General features: G+C 54.7%; 2 protein-coding genes across 9 annotated transcripts in view; both read left to right on the plus strand.

Moving 5' to 3' along the window:
* Positions 1 to 7,024, plus strand: part of MKNK1 (MAPK interacting serine/threonine kinase 1) — a 42,194-nt gene extending 35,170 nt beyond the window's left edge. For 6 of the 8 annotated variants that reach the window (XM_087446003.1, XM_087446004.1, XM_087445997.1 and 3 more), the window contains 5 exons: positions 300 to 395; positions 1,985 to 2,179; positions 2,861 to 3,025; positions 4,270 to 4,313; positions 5,663 to 7,024. In XM_087446003.1, coding sequence (XP_087302129.1) covers positions 300 to 395; positions 1,985 to 2,179; positions 2,861 to 3,025; positions 4,270 to 4,313; positions 5,663 to 5,897 — 735 coding nt within the window. In that variant the 3' untranslated portion in view covers positions 5,898 to 7,024. The remainder of the gene's footprint in view (positions 1 to 299; positions 396 to 1,984; positions 2,180 to 2,860; positions 3,026 to 4,269; positions 4,314 to 5,662) is intronic. The other 2 variants (XM_087446000.1, XM_087446002.1) reach the window with 2 other exon arrangements.
* A 6,000-nt stretch (positions 7,025 to 13,024) lies between these two features.
* On the plus strand, positions 13,025 to 16,009 carry KNCN (kinocilin). The gene is made up of 4 exons (XM_004442047.3): positions 13,025 to 13,175; positions 14,277 to 14,345; positions 15,018 to 15,092; positions 15,930 to 16,009. The coding sequence occupies exons 1-4, from the start codon at positions 13,025 to 13,027 to the stop codon at positions 16,007 to 16,009; spliced, it is 375 nt and encodes a 124-aa protein (XP_004442104.2).
* Positions 16,010 to 18,529: the final 2,520 nt, after the last annotated feature.

The raw sequence follows: 18,529 nt of genomic DNA on the forward strand, positions 1-18,529 counted from the left end.
GTCAGCAAGAGTTCTGTAGGTTTGCTACTTGTTTTGTACTAAGTTCACAACGGTCTGACACCATGGAATGCGCACCTTTTCTCTTAGTCAGGAAATAGGAGAGAGCATGCGGAAGAAGACACCTTAGGATAAATCCTCAGGTGATTTCTAGTTAACCCAAGGAGAGTAAACGTGACCTGACAGATAAAGCTGGGCTTCAGTGTGGCAGCCACACAGCTGTACACCCATAGTCGTGTTGGGATCCTCACGCCCTTTGTTTTCTTAGATTTGTAACCTTTGCTTTCTGCTTTTCTTTTCAGGTGTCTCCAGTGAAAATCTGTGACTTTGACTTGGGCAGTGGGGTGAAAGTGAACAACTCCTGCACTCCTATAACCACACCAGAGCTGACTACTCCAGTACGTGTGGCCGGGCACCCTGTGCCACCTCCTTCTGAGCTCCTGTACATTTGGTGTGCACCTGACCCAAAGCTCTGGAATCCAGAACAGAGGGCTAAGGAAGGACGACTGAGTGTAGCAACACCACTTCCTGCCCCTGAGTTGTCATTTGACTCACTGCTTTGTGTTGATAACTGCCCCCATTCCCCTACCACTAGTGCTTAGTTGCTAATGAAACTGACATTAGAGCTTTTAGTTTGGGGTGGGTCCTCTGCCAATAACCAGACAAACTGTTTCTATAAGAACAGGCTGAACTCTAACTTTTGACCCAGGTAAAGATAGAGACTACTCCCAGGCCAGCGCTTTTGCGTATGAGCACGTGGAGAGCTCTGTGAGTCCCATTCCCACTGCCCGGGTCATGGCGCATCCACCTTGTGATGGAGGACGGGGAGTGTGGTCTCTGTGGCGGGAACCAAGAGGTCCCGGGCTCTCTGCACGTAGGATTACTGGCTAAATTATTCTGTTGCTTCCCTCACTCCACATTTCATGCCCAGATGGTGCTGCTGGCAGCTGCTTCTTCCTAAGACATCTCTTATACATACTCAGTATACTATAATTATTACGATTCTTTTGAGATTTGCATGCTTCATAAGTGAATTTTCCTAATAACCTTCTTTTAAGGCATGCATTTAAATATGCTTATGTCTTATTCTGAGCAACATTATTAGAAATGTTTCTGTATTAGCTTCTACTACACTGAGCTACCTTGTTCTCAAAGTCATTAACTCTAATTGCCAATAACACAGAAAATGTTGTTTCTCCACTTACCATCTTCCCATCAAATTAGTTGTGTGTTGTGGGGGGAGGTTGTCTCTTGGTGAGCCTGAAATAATGAAGAGGAGAGCAAAAAGAATTTTTGTTTTTATCAGCAGTTTTCTGTGCAAGGACAGCAGGAAGGAATCCTGAATTCTTGTCCTGGGTTTGCCACTGATGTGCTTGAACAGATCCTTGTCCCAGTCTAGTCCTTGGTTTTCCCAACTGTAAATGGGAGAAGCTAGGAGATTGGGTTTGTTCTAAGAGCTCTCCTAGCTTTGATGGTCTCTTAATTCTAAATTATTATACTTCCTTGCTCTAAGCTAGCAGGGAAGCTTGGCAGGACTTCACTTTAAGGAGTAAGAAATCCTTGCTTTATGGAATTAGATCTCCACAGATCTCCCTCCCAGAGCCATGTTCCTGGTACATGGAAGTACCTGTACATAAAGTGACTGTTTACAGAGCGCTGAGGCAGGGAGAGATTCCTGGAGCTTCTGACCAAGGGTCTCTGCCTACTGGAGAAGGACCTGAAAAGATAAGAAGGTGACCTGGAATGGTCATGTGGTTCGTGGGGAATGGTAGGACTCAGTTTACAAATGTTCACTTGGCCCGGCTTTCCTCAGTGCCTTGGTGGCATCAGGCAAGCTCTCTAGCTGGCTTTCCTGCCAGCTTCTTGCTCTGCAACTCCATCCTCTTGCTCAAGTCCCATTATATTCTGCTCTTTGCCATCCCCTCTCCCTGTGACTAAGCTTCTCCCTTCTCTGCCATTTCCCCCTCCCCAACCCTGGCCCCCACAGTGCGGTTCTGCAGAATACATGGCCCCCGAGGTGGTGGAGGTCTTCACGGACGAGGCCACATTTTACGACAAGCGCTGTGACCTGTGGAGCCTGGGCGTGGTCCTCTACATCATGCTGAGTGGCTACCCCCCCTTTGTAGGTCACTGTGGGGCCGACTGTGGCTGGGACCGGGGAGAGGTCTGCAGGGTGTGCCAGGTGAGCACAGCCCCAGGACCCACTGCATGGGGCCTGCTGGGGGTTCAGTGTGGCTGTGGGATGCCAAGCAGGGCTGGGCTTGGGGATTGTTCCTGATCTGGAAGGGGTTTTATAGTGCCCCCTCCCTCTTCTGTCCAAGGGCAGCCACAAGGTGAGATAATGCTAATCAGGCACTCAGCCTAGCGAGGAGTTCAGGGTAGGATGGTTAGAGAACATCATCCCTGAGCTGAGTCTTAAAGGATGAGTCTTGCCCCAGGGGAAGAGGGGCAAGAAATACAAGTAGGAGGAACAGCACAAGCAAGGACATGGAGGTTTGAAGCAGCTACTTGTGTCGAGGGAAGAAGAGTGGAGTATAAGGCTGACTGTGGGGGTAGATGAGACCTGAGAGGTTGCTGGGAGCCTGTTCATGAAGGGCCTTGTGTGAAGGGCCGGGGAACATGGGTTTTGTTCTCTAGTTGATGTTCCTCGATAGCCATCCCAGCCTGCCAAGGGTTTTCTGTGTGGCTGGATGAGTTAGGGGACGGGGGCGGTTTGGGAAGGGGCCCTGGTCTGTGGCATACCCAAGCCATGAGCTACAGCTTCAGCTGAGCTCGATTAGACCCAGGGCGATCAGATCAATGGCAGGCACATCCTGCCCATCCCCTGGCCAGTGTGGCCTCAGAAGGAATCTTCTTTACCTAGAACAAGCTGTTCGAGAGCATCCAGGAAGGCAAGTATGAGTTTCCTGACAAGGACTGGGCACACATCTCCAGTGAGGCCAAAGACCTCATCTCCAAGCTCCTGGTTCGAGATGCAAAGCAGAGACTGAGCGCTGCCCAAGTTCTGCAGCACCCATGGGTACAGGGGGTGAGTGAACTGGGAGGGGTGGCATTCCTCCTCTTCAGGCCTGCAGCATGGCCGTGAGGAAGCTCTCATACCCAGGTGGCCGACCTCAGCTGGAGGGAGATCGTATGGAGCTTCAGTCCCTGTGCACGTAGAGTGAATTGACTCCTAACCTAACCCCAGACTGAGCCCCTTACTGATCACAGACTTGGCTCTAACCTTGGCCACAAACTAAGCCCCTACCTGACGCATGCCTCTCTGGAAGGGACAAAGGCCTCTGGGGGATTCAGCACACGCATCCCACTATTGGTAGAGGCACACAGAGGCACACAGCCCAGGAAGCAGCCGAGTATTGGCATTCAGACCTGTAGTACCATCCCCTCATGCAAAAATTTCGTTAGCTGAGAGCACCCATAAGCGGGACCTTGCTGCCCTGCGTGCTGTGTGGCTCCATTGGGGCACATTGGTTCTCCTTGTGGTCCTGGGCGTCTGTGTGCAGCTTGCCTGGAAGGCAGATGGTGGTATTTGCCCCAAACTAAGGATCCACATCTTCACTAGGAAACATTTTTAATCATCCTCCTCAGTTAGTCACCATTCCTGACCTCTGCCCCTCCAAGGGGTCTGCCAGACCTCCTGTGATTTACTGTCTATCCTTGGTCTGCCAGGCCCTAGCCAGCCTCAGTGACCCTGACAGTGGAAGGAAGCAAGCATTGCCACCCCCATGGTACAGGGCGAGACCCAATCCAAGAGTCTCTGAGTGGCTAATTCACAGCCACACAAGAGTTGTGCTCTTTCCTGAGTGCCTGCCATGTGCCAGACCCTGGCAGTAGTGGGATGAGTGAGACCCAGTCCCTGTCTGCGTGTTCTGATGGGGAGACGGAGACAAGGGAATAAATGACAGGAGATTGTGACAAATGTGTATCAAAAGTGCTAAGGACGCTGAAGGACAAGCACCCACCTCTGCTTGAGATGGGATTGAGACATGGCAGGGCAGGGGAATGTCTCACAGGGGCAGTGACCCTAGAGCTGGCTCTTGGGGGATGATTAGGACTTTTTCAGACAGAAGGCTCTCCACGCAGAGGCAGCAGGGGAGGGGCCATACTTCGCTTGCTCTCTCCTTGGAAGGTCTGACCCTGCAGGCAAGCATGGCCAAGTCCCTGTGCTGGGCCAGAGCCTGTGGTAACTTGTCCACTCAGTGCTGGCATCGGTGGGGCTAGCTCTTGAAGGAGGGGCAGCACTTACCCACACGTCTGTCCTTCCCATTCTAGCAAGCTCCAGAAAGGGGACTCCCCACGCCGCAAGTCCTCCAGAGGTAAATGCTCTCTCGACCACACCCAGCGCCCTCCCTTCTTTGGCTTTGACTTTCCCTCAAGCTCTCAGCCCCACTGGGGTGGAGGTGGGGTTGGGGAGCCCATCTCTAGGCTCAAGTGTCCTCCTCCTGAAGGGGCTCCCTGGCCCTTCTCCCCACTTCTCTTCTTCTCTTGCCCTCTACAGTAGGTCCATCTCCCTCTGTCTCTTCCTCCACCTGGAGGGCTTCCCCTGCCCTCCAGCACCTTGAAGGCCCCTCCTTGTGCTGTTTGCAGGAGAAAAGCCTGTTTTGCATATCCACTTGAATCCTAACTAGAAATCACCATTTACAGCCCAGAGAGAGACCTTTTCTATGGGTTATTCTCACCAAGTTTCCTTCTGCTGCTGTGGGTTGCTGATAGTGGCAGGAATCAGGGCACTGTAAGGCAGTGGAACCAGTTGTCACATGTACTACTAGACAAATGGTAATCATAATGGCCACTGCCAGATCTGGTGCTAAGGGCTTTACATATATTATATCCATAATCTTTACGATAAATTTAAAAGAGAGTGTTCCTATTACCCCATTTTATAGATAAGAAAACTGAGCAATAGAGAGATCAAGTTAACTTACTCAAGGCCACACAGTAGCCTTGGAAGTTGGATTTTGAACCTGATCTGTTTGACTCTGGTGCCTTTTAACACTAGATCCCATTCCTAGTGAGCACCGCCCTGTTCCTAAAGGGCCGGGGCCAAAGCACTGTGGGAACCAACCTCATAGTCAGTTTCTCAGAGTTACACAGGGAAGTCTTACTCCTTTATAGTCTCATTCATTTGATCCAGAATGCTGCTGCCCAGCTTGGGTTCCTACCTGATTTTCTAGAGCTGCATCCAGATATCTTGAGGCTCCAAACTTCAGATCCACCTTAGAAGATTTATTCAGCAAACCCAAAGTGCCCATTATGTGCTAGCCCTGAGCTGGGTTCTGGGGACACAGACATAAAGGCAGGGCTCCTGCTTTTGGAGCCCCCTGCTCTGACAGGGAAAAGGGATACACATGGGTGAGTTTCCTGTGCTGCGGCTGCTCTGGTAGAGCTGTGTGCCCAGCTCAGAGGAGGGAGCTCTGAATAGAAGGGGGCGTTTGTCCCGATTCTTACATCCAGGGACTGTACTTGAGGCTCAAAGCCATTCCAGCCTCAGTGAAGTCAGATTCCAAACTCATGCAAGAACTGCTTTGGGCTGGGAAAACGCCGGCTCAGAAACACCCAGTGGGAGTATAGAACCAAGCAACTGGTGGGGGTGTCGAGGAGCTGGCCCGGGTGACCCCACTGAGCCCTGCCTCCCTCTTTTCCGTTCTTTCCCCCATCCCTGCAGAAATAGCAGCACAATGGACCTGACCCTCTTCGCAGCCGAAGCCATCGCCCTTAACCGCCAGCTGTCTCAGCACGAGGAGAATGAACTGGCAAAGGAGTCAGAGGCACTGGCCGAGGGCTTCTGCTCTGTGAGGCTTTCTCCTCCCTCCAAGTCGCGCCTGGCTCGCCGGAGGGCCCTGGCTCAGGCAGGCCGCAGTGGAGATGCAGGACCATGCCCGACACCCACAGCACGCTGACCCACTCCAGTCACACCCTCCAGGCCCTAGGCCTGTCCAGGCATTGCCCCCCTGCAAACCTGTGAGGCCAAAGTCTGCAGAGCAGGCAGAGGGACCTGCTCTGCGGCTCCATGCAGGCCTTTTCATCCATGAAGGCCCTGGGTTCCCACCTAACCCCCCATCCCCAGAGTCCTCAAGGAAAAAGCTTTTTCCGAAAGGGTTGTCTTTGAAAAGGAAAGCAATCACTCGTCACTTTGCATAATCGCCTGCGGCAGGGACATCTCTTTGCTGGTCTCCTGCCCACCTGCTCACCCGCCTGCGGATCCAGGATCCAGCCTGCTCTCATGGGCAGGCAGCGGTGGGGCTGGGGCTGCAGCCTTCAGGGAGCCAGGCTTGAGAAGTGTCAGTTGACAGAAGCTCTTCCCTCTCTGCACTGTCACCCCTCTCTGGCAGTCCTTCCACCTTCCTCTGTCCTCTGGACATCCTCCCCCTCGGCTGAGCAAAGCCGTCCCCTCAATTCAGGGAAGGGCAGGGAGCCTTCTGCATTCGGGAAGCCAGATCAGTCTTCCAGTCTGTAGCACAGAGAAGCATTTAATCTTTCTTTGCCATGACCGAAGTGTGTCCCTCATTTATCATCTTCTTCCTTGTTTGAGATTGCTGCTAAAGTCAGTATTATTTCTTTTAAAAAAAAATGTTTGTTTTTTTAACCATGCTCTTCCAGCAAAGATGGGACTTGAAACTCCCACTGGAAGCCCATGGACTTTCAGAGCTGTAAGGGCTCGTTCTTCTCTCCTGAATGTCCGTGCATTTGAAAGGTTTTAATCAGCTGTTTCCTTTTATTCTAACTGGTTTTAAGCTGTTCGGATGATGAGCTACTTAGAGCCCACGTCTGCTGGTCCCTCCGGCCTGGTGTGAGGGCAGTTAGAAGGAGCTCTGTGCCTGATGTGGAGCCGGATTGGAGGCGGCCTGGCCGCCTTGGTCTGAGCCATGTGGTACTGCTGCCGCGAGCACAGAGGAACATCCAGTGTCAGATACGCTGAGCTGCTGAGTTACCTTAAGAAAATCGATTTGCGTATGTCAGACAGACGTTTCTACAACACGACGCTATTATACATTGTGCTTGTTTTAATAAAACTTTTAAATTCTCACTGTGGCCTTCCTGGTGGTCCTTTCTTCAGCTGCAAGCCTGAGGAGGAGACAGGCCTTCTGGAGAGGGGCTGAGTCCAGCCAGGGTGGGGAGGAGAAAGTGCCCCTTGTCAGGACCTTCAAATATAGCAACTCATTGGATCCATAAAACATCATCGCTTTTCTTTTTCAGGTGAGGAAACGAAATTCATCAACCATTGTCAATCTCCTATTATGTGCCAGGACCCAGAGATGAGTGAGAAACAGCCTCTGCCTTTTAGGATCTCCCCATCTAGTGGAAGAGGGAGTGTCAGTGGCCATCACACAAGCTGGCTTCAAACAGTGCTTTCATAGGTGTGCCCTGTCCCCAGGCCAGCCCACCCGCCCAGTGGGAACAAAGCGCCCCTGTGTCTGAAGCAGTACTTCACCTTTCTTGAGGCTCCATTGTGTGCCCAGTGCTGGGCTGGTCCTGCCAGAGTTGGCAACAAAGAACAGTGGTGCCTCACCTCCGCAGCCCTCGTGTGTATCATGCAGGGGGCTTCATGTGCGTTGTCCTGTATAATCCTCAGAACTGGACTGGAGAGGACTAGGGGGCAGGGGGAGGGCCTTTATAAGTTCCCAAGAGGTGGTAAGAGGGAGGTCTGAGCGTCAGGGCAGTATGCTGGGTGCTGCTGGTGGCTTTTCTCCCTGGGGTCAGCAGAGAGGAGGTGGGATCAGGGGCTCTTCTCTCTGGGGGCAGGTAATGGCCAGACTACCAGCTGTCCTGCACCATGCATGCCTCCATGTTGATGACTTCTGTTGACAGTGGTCTTCCCTTTGCAGTAACCCTTACCACCCTCACATCCCTTCTTCATCCACCTGGAGTGGGATGGGCTGGGAAAACAGGCCTGCAGAATCTGAGCCTTTTGGCCCAAAGTCTCCCAGTCCGTGGGGACTTGAACGCAGGGTATGAGTTTCGTCTCTGACTCTAGCCCCAGCCTGGTCAGTCCTCCAGGTTGGCCCAGCAGGGATGTGACTTCCAAGGATTTCCCGGATCAAGCACTCCCCGCTCCCCACCCCCACTCCCCCTGACCTCCATGCGGCTCCAGCCGGCTCTCCTCCCCCTGTGCCTTTGCTTAGGCTGTGCCCCCTACCACCCGGCCTCCCCACCCTAGTCCACCCGGCAAGGCCCCTCTCTTCCTCCGCGGCTCTGCTCAAACGCTACTGTGCCTACTTTGGTTTTGCTGGCGTTATTGTGCACTTACTAACAGGTACTGTCTGAGAAGTTTACAGGCGTTATTTAATTCTCACAGCAGTCAGATGAGGTAAGGTACTATTATTTTATCCCACTGAACATGAAAAACCAAGGAGAGAAAGGAAAAAATAGCTTGCCTGGGGCTGTACAGCTGGGAAAGTGGAACTGAATTCTTCCCAAAGAGACTCAGGACCCAGAGGTGTGCTGCCCCAGTTCAAATGCCGGCTCTGCCACTTCCCAGCTTTGGGCCTTGGGCAACTTATTTTACCTCCAAGGGTCTCAGTTTCTTCAACCAAAAATTAGGGACGCCAGTGCTTACCTCCCGGTGCTATTGTGAAAGTTACAAATTAATAAATGTAAAGTGTTTAGAGCAGTTCCAGGCATACACAGTGCTCATTAACGTTAGCTATGATAATTGTAATTATTTGTATTGTCTCCTGGGGTGGAATTACTCACTGGGTCCCAGTGATGGAGATGAGCTTTCTGCCTTTCCTGGGCTTGTGTGGGTGGAGATGGATCTGGCCTTTCCAGATGGCCCTGGCCTCTGGCCCTTTGCGGGATCCTTCTTCTGACACACTGCTCTGCCTCTCTGGCCTGGGGTCCCTGTCCCCGAGGGGCAGCTGTGGTACCAGGGGAAGAGTCTGAGGTTGGGGGCCAGGGGCCCTGGGTTCTAGTCCTTCGTCTGCCACTGTTCACTAGGTGACCTTGGGAAGCCCCTTGCCCTTTCTGAGGACCAGGCCGTGTGCCTGGCTCTGCTGGGCCGAGGCAGATACGGGAGACACACTGAGGGAGGCTCTGGGACCTGGAACTGTGGCAGCCAGGTCCCCAGCTCTGGGCCTCATGCCTGGGCTGAGCCTTAGGTGAGAACTGGTTCCAGCCAGCCAGAGGGTCCTGGACCTCAGGCCTCTTGCCTCAAATCCAGTTAACAGGCCTCGGCCCCAGCTCGTCTGGTTCAAGTGGACCCTGAGGACCCCTGTCTGAGCCCCATCTAGGGACCGGGACACAGGGCTCAAGTCTTTCTCCCTCCAGTGTCCACCTGCCTGAGCTCTGGGGGCCCCTCCTCCCTCCTGAACGACTGCCCTCCCCAGACCCAGCTCCGTGAACAGCAGTGCCCTGGTCTTGTGCCAGCTGCTCCAGCTGCTTAGGTCTGGAGGGAAGTGAGGAGCAAGGTCCCCCCAGCTGGCACTCATGTTGCCATGGTAGCAGTTGCCTTGGAAGCTGCTTCTGCGATTTCAGCTTCCAAACAGTCCAGGAAAGCTGCCCATCCCCCAGGGGATCCGTGAATTAATCATGCTCTTTTCCAGGGTCCTCACCCCTCCAGGAAAATAAACAGAACGAAACCAAGCTGAGGCCTTTTCGCCCACTTTTCCTCCCAACCCCACGCCACCCTTGCACTTGGCGCCTCTGGGAAGGAAAGAGCACAGGCAGGCACCCCCCCAGCCCAGGAGACAAAGAGGAGAGATTTTGTGAGGGAGCTCAGCAGTGACCATGGCCTAGCCACACCCTGAGTCCGGGCTGGAGGACCCAGGCCTCAGCGAGGAGTGCTCCGCTGCGCGTGGGGTGGGGACGGGTGGGGTGCTGGGCTCTAGCACCTTGGCCGTGCATCTTACTTACCCATTATAGTGCACATAGCCCCCAAGGACAAGCACGTGTTGTCTTCTGCAGAGATGATAAGCCTACATTGAGGAAAGAACTGGCAAGTCTCCCTCTCCACATCTGTAATCAGCGGAGGAGCGGGCATCGCACAAGTTTCGAGTGGCCTTTAATGACACTCTCCTGTCATGAGAGAAGAGATGTGAGCCTTGACTGATTCTTTTGAACACAATGTCTCCCTCTGATGGTGGAGTTGCCAATTCTTCCCTCCTCAAAGAAGACGCTTTAGAAATCCAGGGGCAGAGATATGCTCGAGTACTTCCCAGCTGAGCAGGGAATATGAACACTCGGGTTCTATCAAGGACTCTGGGGCAATCCTTCCACTTCCCTGTGTCTCGGTTTCTCCATCTGTTCTAGAAAGGAGCTGGGATGGTTCTGTGGTTCTCTCATCTTGTAGCTGAGAATGGCTTCATGTGTCTCTCCTCCATATTTCCCCCTCTGACTCTATGCCCTGAGGGATTTACAATGTCAAAGAAAAACTCCAATTTAGAATTTGGTCTCCAGTTTTTAGAGGTCAGAGTGTTCTTCTGGAATCTGAAACTCACAATGCACAGGCATCCCTGACTCCAGCCACTGTCATCCCTATCCCCATTCACCAGATGAGCAAAGTGAGGCTCAGGGAGGTAGAGTGGCGGATCCACGTCCCACAGTGTGAGGTGGGAGATGTGGCCTGGGAGTCCCTGTCTTGCTGATAGTGGGAGTGCCACCCTCAGCCTTCCACCATGAGAGGAGCGGCACACGCTCTGCCTGTCCAGAGTTATGCAAACACTGAACGGGGGAGGGGGGTATTGTGGAGGGTGTTCAGATTCCAAAAGCTCAACATCTTGGGAACATGTTTCCACGGAGAATTATTTTGACGGCTCCTTCTAAAACTAGTCAGTGGGGGATCAATTACGTGTGACAGAGACATCGGCTGTCATTTGATGCCTAATTAGAGGAATAATCAGACCTCATCCTGGCGAAAGGCACAGGGGATCCTGGCAGCAGTGGCTGTGGCTGGGGAATGCCTACCTCCAGGGGCTTCCTCTTATAGGGGCCAGGAACACGGCCCAGGGGCCCTTCAGTGCTCTGCAGTCACTTCTCCTCTCTACACACCTTTGAGTTCACACCTGTTCCCACCCAGGCCTCTCTCCAGCTTCCTGGCAGTGCCTTCCCTCAGCTGAAGTTCAGTCAGGTGACCCTGGCCTTCCTAGGCCCTCATTCCCACCCAAGGAAAGCCTCTGTTAGAGACAGAAGTCCATGGTGCCTGGGCCTCCTCTGCCGGCCCGAGGTGGTCGTGCAGGCCCAAGGCCTCCCTGAACTCTGTCCTGTGTCCAGAAGCCTAGCCCAGGTCCCTCCAGCCACAGCACTCTGTGGCGCTCACTCCCTGAACCTGCCCTCAAGGGGAGTTTGCAGGGGAGACAGAGAGAACAAGGACACATGGTAGGCACTTCGGAGCGGGGACACGGCAGCAGTGGTAGGCAGCCCACCAACTCACCCACCATCAGGAATGGTTTCACAGAGTCGGGGTGGCTGAGCAGGCTCCTGCAGGATGAGGAGGCATTCTCCACATGGTAGAGGCCAGGCAGACACTCAGCAGAAGGGCAGCAGAGGAGAAGGGGAGGGGCAAGGAGCAGGGGGCAGCTGGGAAGGCAGATGGAGGCAGGGGACCTTGGGCCTGGCTATGTTGGACTGCTAATGTGGTGGGAAGAGACGGGGGTGATCCAAAGACAGGCCAGTGGGGCCAGCGATGGGATCCTGAAAACTGTGCCAGCGGCCTAGGTGCAGGGCTAGGGCCAAGGCCATATTCTGGGATCAGAGAGGCCCTGATCCCTAAAGGGCCAGAGAAAGCAACTAGTGATGAGGGCTAGAACCGGGGGTGGGACAGGGCTGGGCTGGGCTGGGTTACCGCCGTCTGGCCATGAGTTGATGGATCCCACAAGTAGGTCAGACAGGCTGGGCAGAGGAGCTCAGTCCAGAGGTCAGGAGGCGCCAGCCATGTCCCAGTCTCTTGACACTGGCCGCCCACCCAGCCCCTGCTGATTCCTCTTCCCAACCCTAGCCCACATGCGTTTCCTCCTGCCCATGCCCCCACCACCACTCTTCCCTGTCAGCCCCCCACCAGGGATCCCAGGGCGGTGGGAAAGACTCACCCTCTCAGCCCACTGGCAACTAAAAGGGGGGTGGGCACCAAGCCTACCTGAGGAAAAGGGGGTCCCCTGAAATCGGCCTCAAACTAGGACCCCTCAGCCCTGCCTGGGAGCCCAGAGTTGATGGGACGGTGGGGGGAGGGGAGGGAGCGACAGCGGCACAGAGTGGACTTGGAGGGACACCTCGCCCTCTCCTCCTCCTGTCCCAGTCACTGTTCCTGTCTCTTGAGCCTCGTCAAGGTCTCCTTCCATGCTTTTGTCCCCGAGTCCCCAAGCAGAGGCCCCAGGTGCACCTCCAAGCCAAAGGGACAGCAGAGTGGACCCTGAGCACGTGGCCAAAGAGTCTTCTCACATCCCTGGCTGCTTAACCCCCGGCTCATCCTGCCCCCTCAGGGACCAAGAGTGGAAGCTCGGCTGAGTGCCCTAGTGGGCCTCTGGGACCCAGGCAGCAGCTCACATTGCAACCTCATGAATAACTCAGCACCTCCCTGCTGCCTACATCTCCGAGGAACCGTGTGCCCTGGACCAGCCTCCCCAGTGCTTTAAACTTTAATAGGCTGAGTCTCAGTGGCAGCTGAACAGGCTCCAGGGAGTGGGGCAGGATGTCCTGGGCAGGGGAGCTCGGGCTGAGCTTTCCCAAGAGGAGGCTGGCAGGGGAGGACCCCGTGGGGCAGGCCCAGCTCTCCAGAGCTCTGGCAGCCAGGGCAGGATGTGGCCAGGCAGGAGTCCTGAAAGTGATCTCCAGCTTCAGGGGCCTGTAGAGGAGGAAGAGTAAGCTGGGGTGACCTGGCAGAGATCCTAGGTGAAGGTGGGGCAGGGGCCCCTAGGAAGCTGCGGGATAGGGTTGCAGATAAATCTAAGGGTTACCAGCCCAGAACCTTACTGCCCAGAAACTCCTTCCCTGAAGGTGGAGCTCCAAAAAGGAGACATCCAAGAGGATCGAGACCTCCAGGGCTTTTCTGGAGACAGGCCCCACTGGCTGGAGGCAGTGCCCTGGGTAGGCCTGCATGGACATCCCCATCAGCAGCAGAGACTTCCGCTGCCTGCAGCTGGCCTGTGTGGCCCTCGGCCTGTTGGCCGGCAGCATCATCATCGGTGTCTCCGTGTCCAAAGCTGCAGCTGCCGTGGGTGGTATTTTTATTGGCGCTGCTGGTCTGGGTGAGCAGGTGCTGGGCTCAGAGAGGGGGCAGGGGCATGGCCAGGTGAACGAGAAATGGAGGGAACGGCTGGCTCATCAGGAATTGGTTGGGGAGGAGGTGTGAGCAAGGCAGCCATGGGTGTACAGGGAGGGAGAGGAAGGTTGGGGTGATGTTCCCTCTGTGGACTGCCGGGCGCAAGGAGACATGGAAGAGGGAGTTGGCTGTCACACTCCTCTCTGGCTGCTACCCCTCTGGCTCTCCAGTCCCAAGCCCCAGGCTCGTGGGTTTGTGGTGGGATTCATAAGCCTGTTGGGGGTGGGTTGATGGATGGTAGGTGAAAGAGAACAGAGTTCCCAGCAGGACCCTCTTTGAGCCAAGACAGCTCAAAGGGTTTCCTTTTCTTTTCCTGTATGTCTCAGCAGCAGATCTGTCTGTTCAGGTATCTGTCCATCTCTCTATCTGGGCTAGTCCTGCTGACATCCCCACAGTGATGCTGAGTACCATCCCTTACCCCACTCCACTACCCTGGGCCAAAGCAGAACCAGAAGCATGGGGCTGGTGGGCTCTGGGCACCTGTACCTATGAACTCCAGCCAAGGGCCACAGACACTTGGTCTGGGGATGAAGTGGGAGTGGGCAGGGCAGGACCTGCTCTTCTGAACCTCCCTCCCCAGGTCTGAGTAGAAAGAAACATGCTGAGGAGCCACCCAGTCCTGCCCTGGGGGTTCTAGGGAAGGGTGAGGCAGGGGAGAGTTGGTGGTGGTGGTATCAGCTGGGCCCATTTCCAGCCAGTGGAGAAGTAAGGAAGCCAACCTGCTCATCACCTGGGCAGGGTGGAGTCAGGAGCCTGGGCCTTTACAGCCTGCAGCCCCTTGCCCAGAAAGGCACTGCTCCCTGCCCCCTCCTGGGGCTGAGTGTTGGGGAGCTGCCCCACACACACACTCACAGGCTCATTTACACACCCATAGTCCAAACTCTGCCCACTCATGCTCCTCCCATGCACATCCATACAACCTTCATAAACCACCCCCCCAGGCTCACAGCCCATCCACAGCTCCATGCAGCTCAAACTAACCAGGCCCCCTCCCCATCACAGAACCCCTCTGTGTCTCTCTTCTCAGGGCTCCTCATCTTGGCCTACCCCTTCCTGAAGGCTCGGTTCAACCTGGACCACATCCTGCCTATGATAGGTGAGTCCTCTCCCCCAGCCCCAGAGGACCTCTCTGCTCAGGACTGTGTGAGACCCTTTGCGTGTAAGTCTGTGGCCCGCTGTGCGGTGGAGCTGAGCCCACATGTGTGACTGCTCCTGGCTATGTGTGTTGGAGTTGCTGCATGTGAGTGCGTGTGTGTGCCTCGTACAGAGGTTGCCATGACTACAGTGCAGCAGACTCCAGCCTGCGGCAAAAATGCCTGAGCCAGCTCAGAGCACCGAGAACTCCTATCTCCCCCGAGGGATTTTCCGTCTCCCCCAAAGCCTCCAAGATCTCCAGATCACCCCACTTTATCCCTGAGCCCCCATAAAGACCTTAGGACTCTTGTACAGCTCCCACCTCATCTCAGCTTCCCACATTCATGCTCCCACCTCCATCAATCCTGTGGGGCTTTACACACAGGACCCTAGCTCTCCCCAGAACTCCCACCTCCTTAAAAACCTGCCATCTTCTCTTTCAAGGGTCCATTTCTTCCACCCCCACCCTCTTCTGAAATCAGCCCAGATCATGTGGGAGACCTAAAGGACTGCAGTGGAGTACAGACAGCAGCAGGGATGGAGATTGGGCAGCAGCAAGGACTTCTCTTCCCAAAGCTGGATTGACTTGAGAATGGCTTAGTAACCAGGGGATTGGGGTGGTCTCATCCTACAGGGAGCCTGAGAATCCACCCCCACCCAGGGCCAGACCATGGGGAGAGAAGATCCAGTGCCAATGGCAATAAAGAGGGTAAGTTCCAGAAATTCTAGAATCCCTCTTCCCTCTTCCCTCTCTGAGTAAGCAGCTCTGTGTAACCCAGGAGAAGCCTTGAGAGACACACAGAAGGGGCTTCCCCAGTCACAGGGAGCCGGTAGAGCTGGGAGTTCTTCCATGAGCTCAGTCAAAACCCTTCTTGCTCCAAGCTGAGCTGAGCTCCTGTTTATCCTCAGGGCTTCTCTGTCGTGCCCTGCATGGACAGAGGACACCACGCTGCCCCTTCCTCTCCCCTGGGTCCCGTGGCCAAGAGTATTTTCTCCCTCTCTTCTCCCATTGCAGAATCCAACTCTCAGAGCTTGTACCTGAAACTGGGAATCTTCCTCCTCCCCCACCCCACACACTGGAAAATTCCAGGGCAGGAGTCCCTCAAAGATGGCCCAGCCCACAGTGTCTGCCACCAGGATACCTAATACTCAGCAAAAGGTCCCGTTCCAGACACTGTCCCAAGCACCTTACATATATTAACTTGTTCCTTCCTCAGAACAACCGTACAAGGGAGGTACTAGAAACAGCTCACTTTATATATGGGGCAACTGAGGCACAGGGAGATTAAGTCATGCAGCAGGGAAGTGGTGGGTCCAGAACCAACACCAGGCAATCAGCCCCGGAGTCCTGCCTCTCACCCCAACACTGTGCTGCCATCCTCTTGAAGGGCCCTGTTGACCATCTGTGCCTCTTTAAACTCAGCTGAAACTGCCCCCTGGGACTCCCCTCTCTCCCCATTCCATCCCCCTCTGCCCCTGGGTCCCTCTGGGTTACTCTGACCTGGGGCTGTCTACTCAGGCAGCCCTGTCCTGGTCTCTCCCCCAGGAGCCCGCAGCAGCCTGTCCACCGTGAGCAGGACCTTGGAGAAGCTGAAGCCAGGGGCCTGGGGGGCTGGGGAGGGCTGAGGGGCTGCCCCCACCCTGACCTCCCTTCCTGCCCGCTACCCTGATCTCAGAACCCTCCTAGGGCCAAACCAGAGGTGAACCAGGCCCTGGAGACGCCAGACCTGCATTCCTGGGCCAAGGCTATTGGAAATGGATTCCATGTGGCAGGGTGGGGCCTGAAGCAAGGAGTCCCTGGAGGTCCCCGCCACCTTGGGGGCCTTTGTTTCAGGCTCTTGCCTGGATTTTCTCTCTGGACTGTAGCTCAGCTTCTTTCCCTTTTTGATCTACTGACTGATTTCTCTGGAATTTGGGGCCCAGGGATACCAGCCTGGCCACAGAAGTGAACCACAGGCCTACAGGAGCCACAAATGGGGTCCTGGCTGAGCCCCTCAGCCCCCAAGGCCTGGCCCTGGGTCTCTAGAGCTCACTGGCTGGACAGAGGGACTGGACCAGAATCTTTCCAGAATGTTAAAAATTCCAGGCAACTCAGAGACAGGCCCTGAGCAGCAGTGAACCAGACGGAGGCATACCCTAGACAAACAAGATGGTCACTGCCATGACAGAAGCAAGGTGAGGCACGGGCCTGGAGGCTTCCAGGAGGAGGTGGCTCTTGAGCTGAGACTCTGTTTGACTTCACCATTCAAGGCTTTTCGTGATCTGCCTCCAGACAAGACCTCTAGCCTTCCCTCTTCTCCCCGACCCTCTCACCGCTCCTGAGCAATCTGAACACATTCTGGCCTCCAAGCCTTGGCTTGTGTGCCCCTGGGGGCCCCCTCCCCACCTGACTCCCTATCAAAACCCCCACCTTTAAAGGCCCAGTTCCAAGAATCCCCACAACCACAATGCCCTCCTCGTCCTCTTCCACCAACCTGTGTCTCCCTCTCTCAACACCCTCCAGGCAGGTTGCAGTCTTCTTTTTCACAAAACAATTATTAATCCTATTTAAACCTACTGTATGTGACCCTTTTCCAGTCACCATCAGGGCACACAGTAGGTGCTCAATAAATGTTAATGGCTTAAATTTAATGGAAAAAACAATTCCCTTGGCTTTCCCTAGAGAGCCACTTCAAGGCCCAATGTATGCACAGGGTTTAGGGTCAGGAAAACCTGGCCAAGTTGTGTGTGGCTGTGCAGAAAACATTCTCCTTCACACCACTCCTCACACACTCGCACCCTCAAGATGAAGCAGAGTTATTTGACCTCTATGGAAACATATGTTCCATTGGCCTCTATCCTGGTTTGGTGAGCAGAAGACAAGCAAGGGAGAATCTTATTCTCCAAGGATCAGTACAGATGACACCTCCTCTCAGAAACCTCCCTTGACTTCACTGTTCTCCCACAGCCCCAGGGCTTCCCCCATGATAGCCCACATCTCTCTGAGTGGCCCTTGTCTAGTTCTTCCTCTCGAGAGTGGGGGGCAGTGGGCCAGGCACACAGAAGGTACCCAGTGGATGTTGGAAAACCCAATCAAAAGTGGGAAAGACCATCTCATCGTACAGATGGGAAAGCAGGAAAGGCCTCATCGAGTCCCACATTGAGAGGTCGTGGAGCCAAGCCTTGCATCCAGCTCTCCTCTCTCTCCCCATCCAAGGCTCAACCCTCTGCTGTCCTCTGCACATGCCACAGGGACAAGCTCCCTGACCACAGTGGGACAGACTTTCATGAAGGGGCTCCGTTTCACAAATGCTGGCCAGTCGTGGAGCCTTTGGTTCCTCCAGCCTGAGAGAAGTCAACTTCCCCTCTCGTTGCATTTCCCTCCTCTCTACCTCCCTCCTGCCTGCTCCCTGCCCCTTCTCCTTTCCCTCAACATCATTATCATCAACAATAACTCGGGCCTAGTGGCCCCTCCTTGATCAATAAGGAAACCCTTCCTCCTATCCATCTTCAGTCCTCACTTGCAGCACCCCAAAGAGATGGCCAAGGCTGGAGGGAGTGGGAGGGGGAAAGTGGAGCCTGAGCTGTGGGGAGAGTGGTCCCCCACCCCCTTGCCCACCATCAACACTTCCTAGCCATGATCTCCCCAAGGCAGGTCTGTGGTATCCCTGATGCCTGGCAGGGCCAGGCACAGAGTGCTACTAGGGAACAGAGTGGAATAAATTAAGGAATGAACACATAAAAAGGCAAGAGCTATGTACATTGGGGAAGAACTGGGTGGGGGTGCAAAGAACCCTTGAAACTATGGGAATCCTCCAGGCCTGGGCCTCTGTTCCTCTTTCCCCTGCCATGGGCTTCCTGAGACCTCCTTCCCCCAGTCCAGGTGAATGTCCAGATACTTCCTCCCTAAGTATATCTCTACCCACCCTCCACCCCCTCAACCTGGTCATAGCAGCGGTCCATGTGGAGACACCTACCCTCTCCCCGTCCATGCTTTGGAAGAAGGTGAGGTTGGGCCAAGCTGGTGGGGTGGAGGGCTGGGGAGTATAGGAGGAAGTGCCGTCTCACCTCTGAGCAGCTCCAGAACCCTCCAATATTTCGGCACGGGAGGGCGTGCAGACAGGAACAGGTCACTGGACCCAGTTCCTCCAGAGTCTGCTCCATAAG

Source organism: Ceratotherium simum, chromosome 22 (genome assembly GCF_057802395.1).
Source record: "Ceratotherium simum simum isolate JZ-2026a chromosome 22, ASM5780239v1, whole genome shotgun sequence".
Lineage (NCBI taxonomy): Eukaryota > Metazoa > Chordata > Mammalia > Perissodactyla > Rhinocerotidae > Ceratotherium > Ceratotherium simum.